This window comes from Myotis brandtii, unplaced genomic scaffold (assembly GCF_000412655.1).
Source record: "Myotis brandtii unplaced genomic scaffold, ASM41265v1 scaffold44, whole genome shotgun sequence".
NCBI classification, from domain to species: domain Eukaryota; kingdom Metazoa; phylum Chordata; class Mammalia; order Chiroptera; family Vespertilionidae; genus Myotis; species Myotis brandtii.
This window is the reverse complement of record NW_005366833.1, coordinates 881,334-904,752: the sequence shown is the minus strand read 5'-3', so window position 1 is coordinate 904,752 and position 23,419 is coordinate 881,334. Positions and strand designations below refer to the sequence as shown.

At 40.5% G+C, this 23,419-nt stretch overlaps 1 protein-coding gene across 1 annotated transcript in view; it reads right to left on the bottom strand.

Annotated features, from left to right (window-relative positions):
• GLIS3 (GLIS family zinc finger 3) overlaps positions 1-23,419 on the bottom strand; it is a 450,661-nt gene that overhangs the window by 19,817 nt on the left and 407,425 nt on the right. Inside the window, exon 9 of the mRNA XM_005874458.2 lies at positions 7,853-8,028. Within this exon, the coding sequence (XP_005874520.1) occupies positions 7,853-8,028 (176 nt within the window). The remainder of the gene's footprint in view (positions 1-7,852; positions 8,029-23,419) is intronic.

Sequence of the window (23,419 nt, the reverse complement as noted above, 5' to 3'; positions counted from 1 at the left end):
CACTTCAAAGTGCTTTTGGGAACAGGGGAATGCCTTAAAATGCCTCTTGCGCAGAGCTGCCACTGCACAGAGCTTCACTACCAGACATTCAATGCTAGGTGTATTTCATGTATCCCCTTAAAATGCAAATACGCATCAGAAGGCATCCTACAGAATCATATCATCCTATTTCCTCTAGAGAGAAGTCTCAAGTAGTTTGTAAGAACTGGACATCTAAAGAGAAGGGTTAGAAATTGGAGGAAGTGTCCAGAAAAGAGGGGCCGTGGAAATCTGGTTCTAGGTCATAGCTTTGCCGAGGGCTGGCTCCACCAGTCCGACTAAGAAGCCATGAGGGAAAATGGCTCTTTTTCTCCTCCCCTTCTTTCTATTCATTCATGTATATTCAATAAACATTTATTAAGCACTTACTATGTGCAAAGCATTAAAGGAGGATCCAGTCCCTGCCCTGAGGAAATGTATAATTTAGTTATGGTTGGTTGAGTCAGTCATCTTTAATATCCTTACTGATACATGGGTTTAATCTCTGTGTGTGTTGTGCTTGCGTGTGCAAATGCTTAACTACATATGTAGATTATTCACAGTTCAGTCATTCCAAAATCAATCACTGAATCAGCCATTCTGGTTATGACCATCTTATACCTCTCCCACAAAACCCAGCTTGTGGAGATGCTGACTGGAACCAGCACACATACCTAAATTTAACTTTTGCTTTGATATAAGTAGCAAACTGTCAGAATTTTTCAAGTACTAGTTCTATAAAACTGCTCTTTGGGTAATTTTTTAGTAATTAAGTGTACAAGAGTAATTAAGAATTTCTCTGGATTTAATCATCAATCCTTACTACTATATAAGCATTAATAACACCGTGGCTGATACCAAAAATCACTCCTGACTGTGACTGCTGATGATAACATCGGAATCACATGAAGCACATTCATTGGCTCATTCCTCTTATGAATATGTCACAACTTTCTCAGTGGAGAATATTACACTGTGGATTTACAATCAATCTCATTTGTTTTCCTGAGTTTCGAGGGGAAGTTGTGGCACATGCTTCAGTTGTAAGCAATGCCATTTCTAGGCTTACTGCTTCACCATTTCTCAACCTCACATATGCAGATGTGACTAAGTTTCCTGTGAAGGGAGAGTATGTTTATTGTCTCTACAATTTGCCTTTTAAAAAATAACCTTTCCACAGTTAACACTATAAACTCCCAGAAATGAGATCAGCTGTGGCTATGACCCATAGGACTCTTTCTGGAAAGTACCATTGCACAATCACTGTAAACAAACAGCCCACAATCCAGGAAGAAGTTACACTTGTACCTGCCACCCGCTTCCACTTAAGTATCAGTGCTCAGAGATTTCTTCAGCCTGAAAGGTGGTTTGGCTGGTGGGTAGGACAAACCATTTACATGGTTTGTTCTTAGAGGCCTGTTGGTGGCTGGAAAGCTTTTGTTTCCAGATGCAGTTAATTTGAACTTGGCTGACAGGCTTACTGAGCTCCACACCGAAGTGGGAAAATGCCACCATTGTTTGGGAGTGAACTGGCCTGCTTCTTTGGGGCCTGCAGGCAGGGCATGCTTTAAATCACGAGACAGACAGCTCATGAACCACAGGAGCCAGGACCAACAGAGAAGGCTCCCGCTTCCCACTGCTGCTGCCTTGATATCAAATGGCCCAGGCTGGGGAGGCAGCCTCATGGTGTTTTCCTAATGAAATCTAATGACTGGACCATGGATGATGGAAATCTTTATGTTGGCAGCCTGCAAGTCCAGAGGGGTGAAAACAAGAGTAGGCAATGGAAAGTATGAAAACCTAAGAGAATGGGGTCGAAGGATATAAAATGGGGCAGAACCCTCAGAAAGATACCTCTAAGCTTTACCACTGATTTCTAAGAGGTAATCAGTGTGAATGGATGCATGAGATGGTTCCATTTTACAGATTAGAAAACCACCCCAGAGAACATCTGGCAGACCCTGCAGTGTGCCTATCCAGTAAACATTATGAACAGAACCTCAATTTTGTTAAGCATGGCAAATGCACTAAAACATCTCTCTTCTCAGATTCCCTTGCCTATGAGGGTAGCCATGGGACCAAGCTCAGAGTACCCTTGTCCTTCACTCTTCTCCCCACTTTCTGCCTGAAACTGGGACAAGATATGTAGAGTATCAGCATCCCTACTGTGAAAGGGAGATGGAAGCCACTGTTAGGGATGGTAGAGCACAAAGTTGGGAGGAGGCTGGCACACTGCTGGCTTTGTGGGCCTGCTTCTCCACCCTGCACTGTTTACTGTTAGATATCTTCCATGCTGCTATACCGGGGTAAACAAATCCCGAAGTCGTGTGCTCTGTACAAATGCATATCCTATATAATAAAAGGCTAATATCCTATATAATAAATGGCTACTATGCAAATTGTTCCCTCGACCAGGAGTTCAGCCAGAGGGCGGGGCCGGCCAGCCAACTTCCCATGGCCCCTCCCCCCTAATCTGTCCCACCCCCAATCGCCCCCCTTATCGGGGGAGGGGCCAGCCAGCCAACTGCCCAAAGCCCCTCCCCATGGCCAGCTGCAGCCCCTCCCCCTGGCCGGCCCACCCGATAGCCCTGATTGGGGCAAGCCAGCCAGACCCCACCTGTGCACGAATTCGTGCATTGGGCCTCTAGTTACAAATAACAGGCTCTTTTGGAAAACTAGGATTGGGTCAGACCACTCAAAATCTTTAAAATCTTCTAACTTATAGCAGTGACCAAATAATCGAGAGAATTTGGGCAGCCAATTCTGTGGGGCTAGAACCAACTCAGTGGTTATTAAAAATGCACAGAAATGCCAACTGGAAACGCTGGCCGTAACTGAGACAACAGGTGAGAGACCAGCACTTAGGAAAGACTGTGATCTGCCACTGGCTGAGGGCTGTGCAAGGCCAGGTGTGCAACTCTCTGAGGAGAGAGCCCCTGAGGTCATGCCCTTCAAATTTTATTAAAAGAGAGCTGACAGGGCTCCTGCCTATGCAGCAGCAAGGCTGAGGGCTTTTCATTTTCTTCTCTTGCTATTCCAGCTTGTCTTGCTTAGGAAAGACTGTGTGCACAAACATAATTCTACATCATTCTGACATCATTTATTTCTCTATTTACCAGTTGTATCTGAGTGAGCTGAACTATTGTTTGGGTGTTCTATACATGCAGTCCAATAAAATCTCAACAGTCAGGATGTAATGTTCCCACCTCTTCCATTCTATTCCCTACACAATACCCTCGCTGACTCTCCTAAAATACCAGGCTAGCTTCTTCACTCAGTAGCATTACACTTAGCATGGCCCCAAATCCCTCTATGAGCTGGCCTTGCTGGTTCCCCAGCCTCCTGCCCCTCTGCCCCACAGTTTGTGTCTGTGCATTCCAGCCAGACACAAACTTCCCTTGCTCTTCTCTTTAGGCATGCACAATGCTGTCATTTGAGTCCTTGCCTGTGTACTTTGCTACTCCATGAATGGAATGCCTCTCTACACTTGGCCTACCCAATGAACTATTTATCTTTGGAACCCTATTCAAGAGAACCCTTCTCTGGTACCTTCCTCTGATACCTTCCGTTAGTGCATGTATCACAGTGCACTGATTAAATGACATTCATGTTTGCCTGGCACAAAGTGGGTGAATTGAACTTGACCTCTCCTTGAGGAGTCCAGAAGCAGGAAGGTTGTGAAAATGCTGCTCTAGACATTCCCATGGCATTCTCACAGCCTGGAGTGAATAGGGCACTTACAAAGAAATTATCCATTAGCACCACAACAAAATGTACAAATATCAACTCTCAGGCAACTAATCCCAGCAAGATTCTAAAGCTTGCCCAGACAAGAGAACAGTCCTAAAGAGAAAGAAAAGGCTGAAGAACAAGCTTACATGATTGGAAAGAGTTGTTCTTGTGTTTACATCTAAAATAAAAGACTAAGATGTACCAAGAAGTTGCCTTGGAGATACTACCCAAACAGAGACCCATGGATGCTATCAACGGGCAAACATTAAAAACAGTGACACCTTATCCACCTTGCTAATGAAAGCAATATGTATGAATAAAGTGGATGCACAACCAACAAAACGGTGCCCTGGTCCTGGGTCACACACTAGGTGAGGAAACTTGAAGAAGTGGTGCTATTAATATTTTCAAATTATGTCTTTTACAAAACATGTCTCAATAAAAATATACATTGAACACACAACATCTAAGCTCTGTATAAATTAGTCTGGCATGAAGAAAACGCAATGGACCTCATTCTCTTATTTATCTGTAAGAACAAAGGCCCTCTGAGTTCTCACCTTTCATGGATCTATGTAATGCAACAGCATCTATATACGGGGATATTTCCCCGTGGAAAGATATAAATATATATGTATTTTTTTTCTTTTGACTTAGAAACACATAGATTAAGAACACGGCTTGAAAATGTGGACCTCTTATTAAAAATGCCTGTGTTTTGCCGAGGCAGCAGTGCCTAGACATTTCATACTTTTATGTATCAGTTCCCATCTCTAAAAATACAGTGATGACATTTTTCTCTGACCTCTACCTACTGCATTTTTCTCTGAGTACAGAGAGGATGGGGGTGTTGATGCTCATTAAAGCCATAAACTTCATAAAAGAGACAATAAAAACTCACTATAGCTATCATGTTACCAACCCTGGCACTACTCGGGGCTTTAAAAATCTAGTTATATTAGGGGCTGAAGTTCCTTGTTACTAAGATGCTGTATAATGCTAGCCAGCCCACTAGTCCAACCAAAGCTGAAAGGCGTGGCCAACAAAGGCAACTCATTTAGAAGTCTCTCTTCTCCTCTTATTCCTAGCACTGATTCACCCACTTGAAAACTATTTGATCAATTTGGTCTTTACCCTAAGGAGGAGTTGATAAGAAATACCTGTGCCTGGAAGTTCCAGAAAAACATTTCTAGAAAAATACTTTAAGGAGGAAGTACATGTGCATCTGGATCCTTATCCCTTACATTCCTAGCAGTGGCCCAGGAGATAATGGATACTCCCTTTGCAAACTCAGCCACTTGCTGGTTTTCTGAGAGGAAGTCAAGATTTCCCAATTTGCATAACTATATTCTGATCTTTTCTAGAAAGGCTTGTCATATGTGTTTCTTTTTAGGGCTTCTGTGAGCAGTTTCTCATTGGCCATGGGAATGTAACAATGAAAAAGTTAAAGTTAAAAAACATTCAAGTTGACAACTAAATAGAGAAATGTGGGGGAAGAGCCTTTTGCCAAGCTGCAGGGCAAAATAATAAGTTAGATCCATTCTCTATGTCCCCTTGTTTCATTATTCATTTGTGTTATTCACTTATTCGGTAAATATTTACTAAATGCCTACTTTGCACCAAGCATTATGCTTACCCCATGGCTACAAAATTATCCCTATGCTCAAAGAGTCTAATAAAGAAAATAAGAGATTAAAGGAAGAAGATTAAATTTCTTTTCTTGTGTAATCCTCATAACAACTTATAAGAGAAGGTAGATACGGCTCTTCTCATCTAATGAATGTAAACTGAGGCTCAATAATTTGTCCAGAGTCACACAGTTGAGTAGACTGGTATTTGCATTCAAATTGGTTTAATCCCCAAATCCCTTTTAAAATTTCTGTAGAAAGCAATAATAATAATAATACAAAAAAATAACAACAACAACAACAACAAAAAAAAAAAACCAGAGAGGGAAAAAAATCACCTATTATCCTACCATTGTGATAAAAAGAACTGTTAATGTTTTGGAGAATTTCCTTCCAATTTTTCTTCTACACATAGGTTAAATTTTGAATTTTTAAAATGTGCTTCACAGTTGTAATCAAAGTGTGTTTTGCTTCATGTCACTGGAACCCTGACACCATTGACTGTGAAAGGCTCCATAATTCTACATAGCACAAGAAAGAAAAATCATTGCCTACTATATTATGCCACACGACTGAAATCTGTTCAGATTTCATTGATGTTAAAGTGAAGGTAAAAATTGTCTTAGGAAAAATGACCTATTCTGTATCCCACAAAGCCCATACTCATGCTATCCACCTCCAGCCTGCAGGTGAGGTTGGCTTCACAGCACAGGGGACCTGAATCTCCCCTATTAGACAAGCTCCTCATCTGGGCTGGGAGGCCACTCCAAAAAGGAAGGAGAGTGCTCCGTATTTCTCACACACATTGCTTTGCACCTAGTAGGCACTCAAGGAATATTTCTTGCCTGGCCGGTGTGGCCCAGTGGTTGAGTATCAACCTATGAATCAGGAGGTCATGATTGAATTCCCAGTCAGGGCTCAATCTCCAGTAGGGGGTGTGCAGGAGGCAGCTGATCAATGATTCTCTCATCATTAATGTTTCTATCTCTCTCTCCCTCTCCCTTCCTCTCTGAAATCAATTTAAAAAATGTATTTTTTTAAAAAGAAATATTTCTTGTTGAATAAATACATAACTAAAGCTTCAGAAGAACTTTACCAACAGAAGAAGGAAAAAATTACCACAGGCCCAAAGAATGATGGAAGCCCAAGTTTTGTTGGTGAACAGTGGATTTGTGTGACTATACTCGGAGAGAGGGGAGAAGAAATGGATGGAGTGCTGAGCCAGAGGCAGTGACCCTGGGCTTTTCAAGGTCATTCCCTCCATACAGCCTGACACTGTCTCCACATTGACTCCTCTTCAGCTGTCCCTTCCCTTACATAGAAGTTCTTGCCCAACCCTAGCTCCTTAGTGCTGCTTTATTCTGCTATCTTGGGAAATCACTCACACTTAATCACACTCAATTTGAATATTGCTTTAGGTTTGCTGAGGGACACCACCCATTAATTTCAAATAATAACTCATATGAAGCAAATTCAGGAATCAGCAAGAGATAGATGAAGACCTTATTTTTCAGAAGCTAAAACACTCAATCTAAATGGACAGTATCTCTTCTGCTTATATAAGAAGGTCCGAATGTCCACAGGAAGTAAAAAGCTATGTAGAGTGTGAGTTTATATGATTTAGCAATTCACATTTCTATGGATATTCACTTAAGATATCTGTTTGAGTCAGCAAAATGGGTTTAAACAGAGAAAAGAAATTCAGGGAGACTTAGTTCTCATGTATGTTTTGAGTTAAACATAAGACCTGCCCATTTTGAAAACCATCGTGATTTCTCTTGCCTTCCTTCCCTCCTCTTTTTCCTTCATCCACCTATCAAGTATCTGTGTGTGTTTATGACATGTACTAAGTTCTCTAAGAGAAATAACAATGGGCCAGAAAATTCTGACCTCAGAAGGAAGTTTCCACAGTAATAGTGAAGACATCTTTTACTCACAGAGAAGTAAATCACAAGGGAGAGAGAGCCTAAGTACTGTTCGAGATACAGGTGATATGTAAACAGGGTTTAGAACCAGGAGACATGAAGTTCAGCTAGGAGATCAGGGAAGGCTTCAGAGAGGAGGTGTCATTTCACCTGGGTCCAGCAGGATGGAGAGGATCTAGGCATATGGGAATAGGGGCAAAGACTTGTGCATGGGCAAAAGGACTCCATTTTACATGACTGTTTATTGTTTAGAAAAAAGATGTCATTGTTAAGGTCTATCCATGAGGTGTTAAAGTGTTGGGTCCATAAATGGACCATCACCTTGGGCTGACCATTCTGGGGTGTTGTCAGTCATACCTTCTTAGGGCCAAAGCCAAGAAAATCCTATAAGATTTCAAGCTGATTAAGTGTGAAATTTTAGAGGGCATTCCTAAAAGCCAAAGCCTGGTGTAGGACAGAACATTTAAAACCCACAACTGGTAACTAAGACACCTGATTAAAAGCAACATCACTTTTCAAAACTCAAGGGACTGACTGTTCCTCACTTACCATGGACGTGGATTCCATTTGGTTGAAAAGAAGGGTTTGTTTCCGGCTGGTAAGACTTCAGGTGTGATCCTGAGGACTGCTGGGTATGGGGAGGCTGTGTTCTCTGCATAATGGAAGAAGGAGCTGGAACTCGCCGGGGACTGATGTGGTGAGGGGATGGAGCAGAAGGTGCGAACCTGAGAAAACAATTATAAAGGGAAGCATGAGAGACCTAAAATCACAGGGGCAGAGGCACTCTTCGAAGCCACATTCTAATTCCCCATTCTGGTTACAGAACAGCATGACACAAAGCACTTTTAAAAAATAAACCTTAAGACTTTTGTCTTCCATTTTTAACCACTGACCACTCAATTGAGATATTGAGGAATAAAAGAGACCAGCAAAGGGGAAATCTAGTCACGGTTTGGGTTTGTCAAGTTTCTTAAAATGCATTTCAAAAAATCTGGGTTCAGTGAAATTCAAAGTACACCTTTTGTCAGACCACTTTTCTGCTAATTTTCAGTCCTTTTGCATTTTAAGGGAAATTTCATCCATATGTTTCTGATTCATTTACACTTAGTTCATAAACATTTTGTTCTATAAGACATATCTGAGGTCTAAGAAGTGTTACAAGTCTTTATTATAAGCCTCTCTAATCCTATTCTCTTTAACAATACATTTCATTTTCTTTTGCCAATAATACATTAACTTAGATCTCAAAGGTCAAATGTGGTTTGAAATCCAGAACCCAAGAGATTGGTGTGGGTTCTGTGCATGGCAAAGAACACCGCCCAGGGTGTGACAGAAACACGATGGGGGACGTCTTTTGCAGTCAGATCTACCAATCACAATAAAACTATTGGTAGTTTCTGAGGAGAAAAATACAGGTGTTTAAATATAGTAACATCAACAACTAACCTGAGTTAAAACAGATAACTGACCGTAGATTTTCTAATTGTAAGGAAGAATTGGCAGGATCTAATTCACTAGGAGTAAAATGACAGTGTATACTTTCCAACACTGAAGGGAGGATATACTTGTTAAACAATGTTCAAGTTCAATAATGTCCATGAAAATGGTACTGGATTTCCCAGTTCAGCAGGGGCTGGCACAGTCTGGTACATAAGGAATCTGTCAGTCAGTGAAAGGAAGCAGCAACATCTTGGGAAAACTATGTTACCAATGAATTGTTTAGTTTCCCCCACAAAGGCCCAGGAAGTTAAAAACTTTCAATTGGCTGTTTCTTACATTGTGTAGAAAGACAGGCTTTGTTTTATACTAACGTGTAAGGTTGTCATGTGTGCACACCCTTTATTTCACAGCAACAAACCACTTCACTCTGCTGGGCTTTTGTGTAAGGCCATAGATGATAAAAAAGAGATGAACCAGTCATGTTTGTAAAGTAATTTGCAATGTTCTGAACAAGAATATTTAATAAGGCAGAGCTTCTACATTTGTATTATAGCTGTAAGAAACCATGAGATGAAAGCCCATGTTCGTTTTTGCATTCCCCTTGTGGAGGTATGAAGGGGCTATGTAAGAACGAGGTGTAGAAACCCTGACCGGGTAGCTCAGTTGGTTAGAGCATCATCCCAATACGCCAAGATTGTGGGTAAGGCCCCGGTCAGGGCATAGACAAGAATCAATCAATGAATGCATAAATAAGTGGAACAACAAATTAATGTTTTTTTTCTCTCTTTCTCAGAATCAATAAAAATTAAATTATTTTAAAAAGAAGGCGATGTAGAAACCAAGTAGGGAGAATCTGGACCAGTTACCCTGTGGACAAGAGAAGTCAGAGAACACTTAAATAGCTGGGTTAGGATGCCCGCATAATCAATAATGTACAGCTTTGCTCTGCTGAAAGAGAACGGACACTGAGTGTCTTGTGCAGTAAATGTGTATTTCCCAAGCACATCATCTTACTGGGAACTAGCCTAAGATGTCTGAGTGGCCTTCACAGACAACAAGCAGAAGAACTCTGGCACTGACCCAAGAACATCTAATGAAAACACAGAGCCAGGACTCCTCATGCGGAGGTTATTTCCTTGGAGAACATGTCCTAAATGTGTCTTGAAAGCTATTGTGAAGTTGTGGGATGGGGATGAAATTATGGGATCATGGCCTTTAGGGATAGGAATCCTATGGACAGGAGATCCCCCAAGACAGAGAGCATGCCTGGGGGCGCATGTGAATCAGAAGGCAACCTATGTCACTGCAAAATAGCCGTCACTGGGCATCTCAATTTTGTTTTGTTTTTTGGCAAAATGGCAAGATCCTTTGACCAGTTTCTTAATTATATTTCTTCAATTGGGGATGCGATATGTTCTAGAAGATTTTCCAATTTTTCTTCTGGTACTTCTGCCACCTTTCCTTTATTTTGAGGACTGATGGGAAAGAAATGTATGTTTGAGGTGAGTTGCCATATTTAGAAGATGACCCTGATGTCATGGGCTTGATGGAGAAGACCCATTCTGTTTCACAGCTCCCCAGCCCCACAGCAAAGTAAGTCCGACTCATTAACAAGGGTTTGATTAATAAAGAATAGAAAAGGTGGATGGGGAAGGGGAAAGAAGCACAGATTGTCAGCAATAAAAAACTTTATATTTTTATAATTTGGGATGATGTGGCCATAGGGTGAATTATGATTAACTATGAAAAAGGGGGAGTATTCAACCAACTAAAAGAATAGAATTTAGTTGAGCATTTCATGAGTCATCGAGAAGGTAATTCTATATAATAGGCTCTATACCTATATACAGAGTGCATATCTATATATAAGTTATATATTTATCTATCTATAGCATATATGATTATATGCTAATTATAAATCATTCTTATCTTATTCATTCACACAAGCTCCAAAACCAGACTATGCTGTCTTGGCTACCATATATTACTTAATGTAATAATACTGATGAGGAAAAAAAATGTGGTAGTAAAAACACCAAGGTTTTAGCATTGCTTATCTCAGAGACCCAAGGGGAATAAAATATCTACCTACTCTTTACTCTTCAAATGACTCTATATTTTGCTTTTTGCTAATTCAGATTGGATTTTTCTCCATGTTATTCAAATAAGTAAGATTATATGGCATAAAGTTAATATAATTTTAAAATTATATCATTCCATATAAATTATTAATAAAAATTTAAATATAAACCATTTTAAGTAAATAAATGTATGCCTAAGTAGTATTTGATTTAAAAAGAAAAGAATTGGTATAAAAATTTTAACTTTTGTATGTATAAAGAAAAAATGAAAAGCGATAAGATGTGATCTCAATTATCCGGGCAATTGCCAGGAACAAGGAAATAAATAAGAATTTAGCACTAGAAAACCCAGCATAAGAAGTGAGTGTGTAAATGTGACTGACTTTCAAGTACGATATAGAATCAATTTTGTTACTATTTTAAAACACTACATAGTACTTTATTGAAAAAATCTTTTTAAAATCTAATTAATCCCTCTATTAATTACTTTAATGTTTATAAACGTAGTTACTTGTTAACCAGCTCATAGTAGGTAGAAATAGCTAATTAAAGTCAGGGTGCAGGGCAGAAGAGGAGTAAATACAGCGGAAGAGAAGCCTACTATTAGAGTCAAGGCCCAGCAGCATCCAAAAACAACCGCTGACAACTCATAGCAAGAGAGATGCCAGAAACATTATTTCAAAAGCCAAAAGGACGCAAGAAACTTGACTAGTTTGAGGCCATTTAACCCCAGAAGCAAGCAAACATAAAACGTACACACTTAAACAGACGCTTACTGAGGGACACATAAAATGTTCCTATTGTTACTGCTGGAAGGATGAATCCTGTTTTCTTAGTGTCCTCGACTATTTTCCAAAATTGTTAACACACACATGCACCTATCAAAATGAAAATGGTCAGAATATTCTGCCCCAAACAGATTTTTTTTTAATTCAAAGAAGGTAATTAAAAAAAAATAATGCTAAAATAAACAAACAAACATATTGATGCTGAATATAAATTGCAAGGATTTACAACTTTTCTTCTATGGAATATCTCATTCCCCCCATTGCATCAGGAGAGATGACGTCACTCCCATTCATCCTCAATGACAGCAGTGTCTGAAATGTTTCTGGGTCCAACCCTGTCCCCCAGCTGCTGATGTGTACTTGACATTTCACAGGTTTTATTCCTCATGGCTTTCCAGTCTCTTCTCTGGCCTTTTGTACTTTTATAAAACAACAGAAGACTGCTATGTAAATATGCACACAACAGACTAGAATTAAAAGAAAAAAAATCACTGCTTACCAGAAACAGATCACACAAGAGCAAATCACAGAATTAAGTCAACCACTTCCACTCATTTAGTGGAGGAGTTTATACAACCTTAACATGAGCCATGGTTCACTGGCTTGCCAAAAAAAAAAAAAAAAAAAGGACGAGAGGAAACAGGTTTTAAAGGGCTCATAAAATTTTTTTCTGAAAAAACAACAACAACCAACACTGAATATTTATCTATACACACCTTCACAAAAGTCTGATACTTGGGGTATTCACTTGGTTATGGTGGCCTGCTCCCAACCTTGCAGAGAAGTGGGCCAGAAACACAGAGGTCATCTCCCCTGCAGAGGTAGTACTCAATCTGTGTCATAGAACAATAGGTCCCAATCAAGACACACAGAACTGATGAGGATCACATGCAGAAACACTGCGAACGGCAGGAGAAGCAGATGGATGCCACGGAAGACAGATGAACTGGAAGCCCTGGGCTTGAATCCTGCCGCTGTCCCTTACTAGCTGGGCAATCTTGAATAAATTACATGATTTCTCCCAGCCTCAGTTTCAAGTATAAAATAAAGATAATCTCAACTCTCACTGGGGAATGTGAAATCTGAGATAACATTTTTATTTGTTTATTCAAGAGATGGTTACTGAACACTGACCAAGTGTGTGAAACTGTTTTAAGCACCAGGAATAAAGCAACACATGACACACATCTTTGTCTTTGTGAAACTTATATTTAGGTGAGGGGAGGCAGGAAATGAACTATGTACTGAGCTAAAGGAACTGATTACTATGAAGAAAGTGAGGGATGGGGTGGATTATGAACAAATTTAAATTGGGAAGTACTTTAGTCAAAGTACTTTAGGCAATGAGAGCCTGACACCTTTCAGATGATCAATGCATGGCTGCTCTGAACAGAATATAAATCGAAGGAATTCAGACATAAACAAGTACCCAGTGCTTGAGAGCTATATTAGACTGAGGTTCAAGCACTGTATTTGAATATCTATGGAGTTCTTAAAATAAGAAATATTAGAACTCTTTTCTCCCTAACTATTCAGATATGGAATCTAAGGCTCAAAGAAAGTGAGGTATTTACTTGTCTGGCTAATTTTCTGGTTCTAGGAGCAGTTAGTTGTGGATTTATGTAAGAGTCTCATTTCATGGTACAGGATTTTCCAGAGGAGTGTCCTGAGTTCACAAATCCATAGGATCATAGTGTTCTAGCTGAAGGCACTAGAGCACCACCTTATTTGAATGAGATAAAGTAGGCCCAGAGCCATGAAATGATTTTGGCAGTCCCACCCTAGTTCTCAGATACCACTTGACCACAATAAAGCAAGATACTCTCAAGTGGGAATGGGAAGCAAGGCCCAGGAGTGGTGTGAGGAAGGACGGAAGAGGACTCCTGTGGGCATTTGAGATTTCAATCCTGATCACCAGCTGATGGGGATGTATCAGCAACCTACTCCCTATAAGAAATGTGACAATGGAGGTAGGTTTCTCAGTTCGCTTTGGGGAACCTGCTCAATGTTGAACTGGGGTTCTTCATGCCCAAGCTGGACTTATACCTTTAGCTTTTCAAATGGGTAACTCCTTTCCGGCAGCACTCTTTCCCTGTCTTTAAGTCCAAAGTATTCCTATGTCAACTAAGGATTGTATTTCTTCAAACATAACTCACTAAAAACAGTGTTACAAGGCAAGCACATGCCATGACTAACTATGCCTTACTTTCTTTATTTGTGCTGCATAAGTGAGCAGTTCTGGCAAGCCATGTGGGACTGTGTGCTTTAGCACTGCTTCGAGGGATAACACTTTGAAAAAAAGGTACTTACATGATCCACTGGATTAAATGCTGGTTGATATGTACTTTATTGTCCTCCCCCACCTCCCTTCCATAGGGGTTACAGACCTCCCAGAAAAGAGAGAATGCATCAGCACAGCTTATTTCATTGTATTCGCATAAAAATATTATTGATTTGCTGCCAGGGAGTAGAAATAATGGATACAAACTGGTCTGTGGTGGATTTGGGGAGGTACTTTTTTATTCCCCCAAAGAATTGTGGGGCATCATCTGTGGTGGTTTTAAAGTTCATCTGTGAAAACTAATCAATGAAAAATGGCTTTAGCCGTTGGCCCAACTGCAGAGGGGAAAAAAGGAATCCTTTTCAAACCTAAAAAGAAAAGCACAGTTTTAAGAATTTCACATCTGATTTAACATCTAAAAAAAACCCCCAATGATAATAACCCACTTTGTATAGCCAGACAGCACTTCGTTTTAGTAGATTTTAGTGGTCTTTATAACGATTTATGAATCACTTCATGAATTCCTGGCTGACTCATCTGGGTGACTATAGTATCTACTTATACTTCCCTTCTGTCTCACAAAAGAGACAGTTGGACTCAGTTCAATCCAGATTTGTCCCCGAATGAATCACAGCACGTTACTGGGGGAACTGCAAATTGAATTCTGCTTCTGAGACAATCAAGACCAGCTTTCAGAAATGAAGAAATGGCCACTGGGAAGTGTGGGTAATTGCAACACTGTCCATCTGGGCAGAACTAAAGCAGGCCAGGAGTTGTATACATCCGTCCGAGGACTCTAGTCAAAGAGCGGAATCTGTCCCTGGAAGGGCTCAGTGTTTCCTTCTTACAAGAGGCTGGGTCAATATTAACTGCAAATAATTTATCACATCGGACCAGACCATGACTCAAAAATAACTGCTGGAACCTCCGCAGAGCATGACAAATTGAGGGCTGTGAAGCTGGCGGTGGGTGAAAGGATCACCAAGGCTTTTAAAAGAAGACTCACGTATATACTATAGTGAATGTTTGTGAGAAATAGAAAGGATAGAGTGTTCTGGAGAAATTTTTCTCCATGTGGGCACAGAGAGTCAGCTGTAAGAACAAAAAAACCCCAAAAACAAATTTACAATGTCCAAGGCAGAGAAGTGTATTTTTGTTCTGATAAATACTGAAATAGGGCATCACAATATCCCCCGCCCCCGTGGAAATAAAAAGGGAGGAGGAGAGGACATCCAGGATATGTTAGAGAATCGAACTATGCAGGACACACTGAACCAGCACCTGCGGTATTTTTGGAATATATTGCCTGCAGAATTGGCCATAACTTAGTTGTTTGTCTATTTCAGAATCTATGTGACAAGGAGGAAGGGAGGAAAAGTCAGATTCTGCCAAATTCTCTCTACAGAAAAGCACCAGCCAGAGGAAAATTTACCAGAGTGGACTGAGACATTTGATGTCAAAAATAATGCTATGAAAAAAATTCTGCAACGATAGCATCCCTTCAGCAGTTCTGAGTAGGTCAAAGCAAGGGGGATTGACTATGGCCCACCAGCTGGCAAAGGGAAGAATCTCTTGTCCAGCATGGTGTGAGGCGTAAAGTTTAGTTGGACTTGCAGTGGAATACATTAGATTAAAAAAAAATCATTCAGAAGGGAGTGTGAGAATGCCACATGAGAAATGGTGGGAAAGAACTGTTATTTTCAACTAAACACAAGAAAAGGAGGAGTAGGTAGATTTAAAAAATGGCCTCTTCAGCATCCCTTCAGCAGTTCTGAGTAGGTCAAAGCAAGGTGGATTGACTATGGCCCACCAGGTGGCAAAGGGAAGAATCTCTTGTCCAGCATGGTATGAGGCGTAAAGTTTAGTTGGACTTGCAGAGGAATACATTAGATTAAAAAAAAAATCATTCAGAAGGGAGTGTGAGAATTCCACATGAGAAATGGGGGGAAAGAACTGTTATTTTCAACTAAATACAAGAAAGGGAGGAGTAGGTAGATTTAACAAATGGCCTCTTTCATGCCTTTTTCATAATCTCAAACTGCATAGACCAGTTTCTTGACGATATCCAAAGAACTTTTAGAACGAACGTCAAAATGCAGCACTCCTGCCCAGTATGGCCAGGGGCCTTTGAAAGCCACTGCAAGGTGAGACCTCACAAGTCAATATAATCCATAAATTTGAAAATAAACTAGTGGGTGCTGGTCTGGTCAGTACTAACATGTGCTGTTATTTGGCGAGAGAAATGCACTAGAGGAAAGCATATATTAACAAATTCACAATTAGAGACGGGCTCTTGGCTGCTATAGAAGAAAAGAGCATCAGATCCTCAGATGTTTACTGCCATCCTGTCTCTCCAGCCCCTCATCCAGGATTATGCAAAGGTAAGCATTTGAGAAATGTTGGTTGTTGCCGGTGAAGAACTACTATGTTGAACAGACCACTGGTTCCACAGACTTGGCTCCCGACTCGGTGCCAGTTCCTGTGTCCAGGTAGATGGTACCTTGCCCAATTGGTCCAAACATCCAGCTGAATATTGTTTTTCCCAAACACCACCGTTTCTGTTTCTAAGGGGAGAACATCGTATTCGAGAGAACAACTTCCTTTACTCTGAAAAGATGATTAAAACAGAGAAAAGTTTTTATCTTTGCAATTAAGCAATAACAACAACGAAACAACAACCAAAGACGATTTCTCAGAAAATTAAGCAAAAAGACTAATCCAAAGAACTTTGTCTTTTGATTTCTGCTTACCTCAATAGTCTTCCTCATCATAACTAAACACACAGTCCTTTACTTGCAAAAAGATATATAGTCTTTTAGCAGCCAAGTCCCCCACTGTCCCCACTCAAGAGGAGAAAAGACAAAGTTAATTTCCAGATCGCACTATTAAAACATTAAGCAGAGGCTTTCCTTTGAACAGCCATTTCTACGTCAGAGACGAGAGGCGCTTGGTAATATGTGGATGCCTTGACTCAGGCGAGAATAACTTGTGGGCTTTCGCTTGGGGAAATCTGGCTGCGTAGGACTTGCTATTTCAGAGAAAGCATATGAACAGAACACCCTGACACATTTGAATAATATAATGGCTTAGTTTGAACTCTATGTTGCTTCATGCTAATGCCCTAAAGTAGAGGTTGCAAGAAAAGGAATTCTATTTTACCTCAAGCCTCCCTTGTTACTGTCATGACTCACTTTCCTGACTGAAAATCCAAGGGGACTAAACAAACATCATCATGGGCTTCACATGACGTAGCTTTGTTTGGAATGTGGGAACAAAATAAAGATGGCTGATTTGGCATTCAGAGGTGAAACAACTTTCTTGGCACTTAAAAAATATAGTTCCTGTTACAGACATTCTAATGGTTGCTTTGTGATGTGTGCTTGTAATTAACTTAAAATGAAGAACCAGTGTCCTTTGCAATTAAAAATACATGGAAAACAGCCCGATGTGAACGAATATTCGGGCCACATTTGTCGGTTAGACGGCCACACGTATGCACACATCAGTCTCTTCCTTGGCCATGAAGTGACCCCGAGGAGAGTGTGGAGATGGAAAAACAACAATCATCTGCTCAGGGTGACTATACCTTCCCCAGAAATAATGAAGGAATCACTGTCATCGTTCTGCCTTCCATCAACAGTCATTCATTCCACACAATTTTTAGATGCTACCCTCCAAGCCTTAGGGGGAAGGATTGTGTACAAGGTTCTTGTAAGTACAACACAGTCCAGTTCTCAGAGAACAACCATTCCCGTGGAACACAAGCAGATCATTAAACAGACAGTGTCATTTCAGGGAGTGTTAAATCTATGAAGAAAAATAGAGCAGAGTTAAGGAGTAGAGCAAGATTGGAGGGGGAGTTTTAGATGGTGTGGTCAAGAAAGTACTTCTTTCTGAAGCAGTAACGTTTGAGCAGCCACCAGAAATGAAGACACAGTCATGTGATGTTCTGGTGAAGGTCGTGACTTTCAGGTTTCAGGAACAGCAAGTATGAGGGCCCTGTATTCCAGGAGCAGGAAGGACAGTGTGGCTGGAGCATACTGGGCGAGACGGGCAGTGGTAAGTGACTGTGATGAAAAACAGACCATAGAGGGCCATGCAGACTTCAAAAGGACCTGGACTTTATTCCAAGTATGGGTGGGGGTAGGGGTGTGAGCAGGAAATCCTCAATGACCCCATTTACATTTTAAAGGGCATGTCTTGCGGTGGAGCAAAGGCCTGTGTGCCCTGATGGGTTGAGAGTGGAAGGCTGTGGGTAGGCAAGATTGGATGTGAGAGACCATTTAAGGGGATGTTGTAGTGAAATGGGAGGGGATGGTGGCGAACTACCCTTGAAGCAGTGAGGCTGATTCGGCTTAAAAGTATTTGAGCTAATAGGACACATACATTAATCAGATGTGAGAGTATTGGGGGAAAAAGAGCAATCAAAGTTGACTTCTAGGCTTTTTGGGTTTTAATTTATGTGTGTGTGTGTGTGTGTGTGTGTGTGTGTGTGTGTGTTTTCCCCCATTGGAGCCACTCACAATCACTAGATAGATAAGAAGAAAGTAACAGCATCACCATTTCCCCATATGTGTGACTACTAGGAGTAAATCAGCGTGACATATTTAAGAAGCTGTTGGTAACGTGAATATTTCTCTGAGGAGAAAGTTCATTCCAAAGGCAAATACCCCAACTGTTGTTTTCCATAGAGAATGAAGCATGGATCAAAATTTAAGAAGTTAATGACTGGTGGGCTATTCTGCCCTGGAATAAATGTGGAAAAGTACCAGGAACTTCTGATAGATTTAAAGAAAATAAAATAGGAAAAGAACACTAAGAGTTTCTAATCTAAAACCCAAAGATCTAATCTCCATTTTCAAGGCTAGGGTATTGGAATTTTCTGCCTTTCCACTGCTCTCAGCATTGACATCAGAAGCAACATTCAGTGATTCTCAAGTAGAATGCGTGTGTGTGTTTTGTTTGGGGGGTTGGATTGTGAACCCCACCTCTCTTAATCTTGAATATATATGAAGCTGACCCCTTCATGGGATACCCAATGAGGATAACTGTTTTCTGAATAGAAGGTACTGTAACCCAAAGAAAGAATGGTGTTCATGCTCACCTGGTATTAGGTGACCACCATATCCACAGACTCTTAATAGGGGATGAAGTAGATGCCAACATGCAGGCTGATAAAAATGGCTATTGGAGGCTTATGTTTGTGTTTCAGCTATGGCTTTTTTCAATGATTTCAACAATCAAGATGGACAAGCTTTATTTTTAAGATTAACAGCAGTGTTTTGTTGTTTGTTTGTTTGTCACCCTATGAGTTTGATATCTTACTACACATGTGGGAAAGTGTCTGTCACACACGTTAGGGAGCCTCTCAGAGCAGCGCTCACTGTGTAAATGGCAACTAAAGCATGACACCAGCAACATGGAGACCTCTTAACAATATCCAAGTCTTCTCTGACACAGTGAGACAAGTGAGGCCAAGTTATTGCTGGCATTAGAGCTCTAACATTCAAATGTTCTCTAACATAAAGGGTGTGTGTGCTTTTTGACACTCAGTGACTCTTCAAAACACCGATATGTCATGACTATGTAAAATACAAGCTTTAAATTGCAAAAGACAAAACTGTCTTTTCAAATTATATTAAAAAAGAAAATAACATCAGCCCCACTGTGCTGCCTCATCAGTCTATGATACACAAAGAACAGCCTGTCTGCTTGAGCACTAGAACCATTTGTCCATTCTTCGTCATTTCTTCTTCTGTTGGGCAGAGATTATGTTCTGAACTCTTGGTAGTAGGATAACATGACAGGGAGGTGTTCTGAATATGTGCCAGAGTCACCAGGGCACCCTATTGGCCAAATACACAAATCCCTGTCCTCAAAAGAAAGCTAAGACTCCTTAATGCAGTGAATGAGGCTCATTCAAAGTTATATCTGAAGCCCCATCCCTGCTCTCTCCCTCCTCTGAGTTTCTGTATACACCCAGGTTGCCTGGCCAGGTCCTATAGATGGTCAGCTTTCAGGAAGACATTGCTTCCTCTATTCCTCCCTCCTTAATTCTGGGTTAGGTGATCTTCCTGTGCGTCTCCACAATCCCCTGCAGCACCCTTTCATAACATCCTACATTATAGTTGCCTGTTTATCTGGTTGTCCCTCATTAGACTGGACACTTTTTGAGGACAGAGTCCTCTCAGCCTTATGACCACTGTGTCCTCAGTGTCCAGCATACTGCCTAGTACACAAACACCAGCTTAGTGAATGACTCAATAAATCAATGAACCCAATGCTGAGATAGATTTTAATAAGCTTTAATAGTTTATATGATGCTTATGATTTTTAGTCATTTTTTGCATAAGAAGAGAAAGATTATGTAGAATATGTGTTTGTGTGTGTAAGGCTATGAACAAGCTGAGTGTGTGAAGACACCAATGTCCCTGTTTTCTCAGAAAGTCCAAGGAAAGGGAAGGACAGCAAAGCAGCAGACCTAGTTTTGAGCTGTTCAGATGCTACATGTGCAAATAAGAGAGAATGATGCATGTAATGCTTCTAATATTGAAGACCACAGGAGAGTAATGTAGGGAACCCCAGCAGTGGATGATGGCAAGGGACTCTAGGCAATGTGTATGTGTGCATGAATGTATGTATTTTATTAGAGCAACTACTTATTATGTCAATATATGCAGATTACACGAGATGGTGGGAACTTTGAGAATTAGGATCACCACATCTAGACCAATGAATAAAGGGAAACAATCCTTTCTGGGAACCTCCACCTGCACAGTGGGAATTGACAATAACCTCCTGTTTCCTAGGCATTCCCCTCACTGAGCTGTTTCCCTTGTGAAACACTCCTTAGCACCTACCACTGGTGCAGTCAATGGAACTTTAGAGGGTATAAGGACACTTAAGGTCCTGCCCTCAAATAACTAATAATGCAGCTAGCAAAGTGATATCTGGGAAATGGTAAACAAATTAAACAGGTAAAAAGATCCCAGGAAGTTAACAGGGTGACTTGTCTCTGTGGCCTGCAAGAGACAAGAAGCCTTTCTGGGCTGAGAACTATCCCAAGCTCCAAAGGATAAGTAACATTTAGTCAAAATTATGACAATAAGGGAAGTCTTAAGTAGAGAAAGACTCCGAATTAAGATGCAGAAACAGTCAGTTTCTTCTGACTAGAGCAGAAGAACTTGCTAAAACTGCAAAGATGTTAGATAGAAAACAATTGCTATCCTTGACCCCTTAGCATCCAGGAAAGCTGCACTATGTTCTAAATGCTGAATCAGAACATAACATCTCTGAAGACCAGCCCTTATTCAAAGGCACAGAAAGAGCGTACATATATCAAAGTACCAATAATTCTAGCAACTTCACATCTGATATGAATGAGAAACAGTAAGGCTTTCCAAGACTCGATTCAGACTCAATAAATAGGCATGCCTTATTTGGTTAAGGTGTTTTGATTACTTTCTCAAAAACACCCATTCCTAACATTCTCTGCTGTTGATTCCTGTACTGGATTGTGTACTCCTCGAGAAGACCACAGCCTTGCTTTCAGTCCTCTCTGGCTCAGAAGTGGAGCTCATAGGAAGTCCCTCTACTGGGGTCAATCCACCAAGCCTCTTAAGCTCTGCTGCTTGTACTGCAGAGCACACCATGTCTGTGGCCTTCTTCAGAATGGAGAGATGCAGCTGGCATGCGGAAAAGATGAATGACACAAATCCAGCCAACTCATTATTGGGATTGCAAGGTTTCTCCATCTCAAGAAAGGACCCCCATCAATATGTGTGTGTGTGTGTGTGTGTGTGTGTGTGTGTGTGTGTGTGTGTGTGTGTGTTTTCCGGTCTAGAAGATATACTATGAAATCCAACGAGTTAACATTACCTACGACACTGGGTTCCTCTTATGGGAAGTCCCTGTTATAAAGTACCACTGGCTTATTCAGGATGACGTAGTAAAACGCCACTTTCCATAATAAGTTTAAACCAACATTAGGTGGTGTGGTGTGATACTGCTTCGATCACTGAAATGATGTCATTCGGGTAATATTTCAAAATAAAAATGAAACCTGGCCAAACTGGCAGAACTTGCTTTTATTTTATTTTATGATGGTTGAAGAATCAAAGAACCTGACGCTAACTGGCTGCATGTGGTGGACCTTTCCTGACTTCTGACAGTGAGTCAGCTCATTTTATTAACAAGTAAAAGCTAAGTAAATCATGAATCAATGCCCACAAAGCAGGAAAAAATGCCTGTTTCCCACTAAAAATCGCAAAGTGTGATAAACCTATTTCCGTTAAGCAAACTTCTGGAGTTTTTACTGGGGGATTTCCCAGGCAAACAGAGGCAAAGATATATAAACCAAAAGCGGAAGGTAAGCACATTTCCTCTTAGTGTTTTTAGGCTGGACACTAATGCAAACACAGTGAATGATTCAGGGCTGTTTCATGTCATCCTCCTCTCCGGACCTGATCCAGAGAGATAACCTTCCTTCCACACACTTGCCCATTCCAGGCGGGCTGGCACAGGGATGGGGCATACATCCTGTGGGAAGAGCAGAGCAGGAAGGCAAAGCCACAAAATGAAATGTCCACTTCGTTCACCCAGTCATATATATAAAGAACCACCGCCTTCCCCTTCCTCTCCATTTTTCCTTCCCAGATTAGTTACATTATCAACCACTGTAACCAGTTCACATCCTCAGGCTTCTAAATCTGAATCTCTCAGCCAGGTCAAGGTTGCTGGTCTCTGTTAGCAGCAACAGCTACTCGTGTCTGCTTCATGCCATGTCATATGCTACGTGCTTTACCTGCTTTGGCTCATTTATTCCTAATCCCTATAAGGTGCAAACTGAGGTTCAGAAGAGCTAAGGGACACTACATCACCTATGTATATTCCTGCCAAAAATGTGTACATCTGTTAAGTAAGAAACAATCATACAAATCCAGACTGTAAAACATCCTGCAAAAGAAATGTTCCAAGTTCTTAAAAAACTGTCAATGTTATGAAAGATAATAATAATAATTTTTAAAAGCTGGGGAACTTCATTCGATTCAAGAAGACCAAGAAGAAATGAGAATTGTGATCCTTGTTAGATCCTGGATCATAAAAAGGAGGGAAAAAACCCCTGCCTCTATAAAACATTATTCCCATAATTGAGGAAATTTGAATATTGATTGTATATTAGATAATAACACTATATCAATGCTAAGTTTCCTGAGTGTGATAATTATATTGTGATTATGTGGGAGAATGTCCTTCTTAGGAGATCTCTTCTGAAGTAATTAGGGTTAAATTAGCACAATGATGTTTGCAACCTCACAGATCATGCAGAAATAACAGGCAAACAAACGAACAAACAAAAGATCTGCCACGTTAGAAAAGCAAAGACAAAAAGAGATAGAGAGAAGGTAGCAAAATATTAACAGTGGGTGAATATGGGTATAGGGTGTATGGGTGTTCATTGTACTATTCTTGCAGTTTTTTTAATATGTTATAAATTTTCAAAATTGAAAAAAACAACAATATAAAA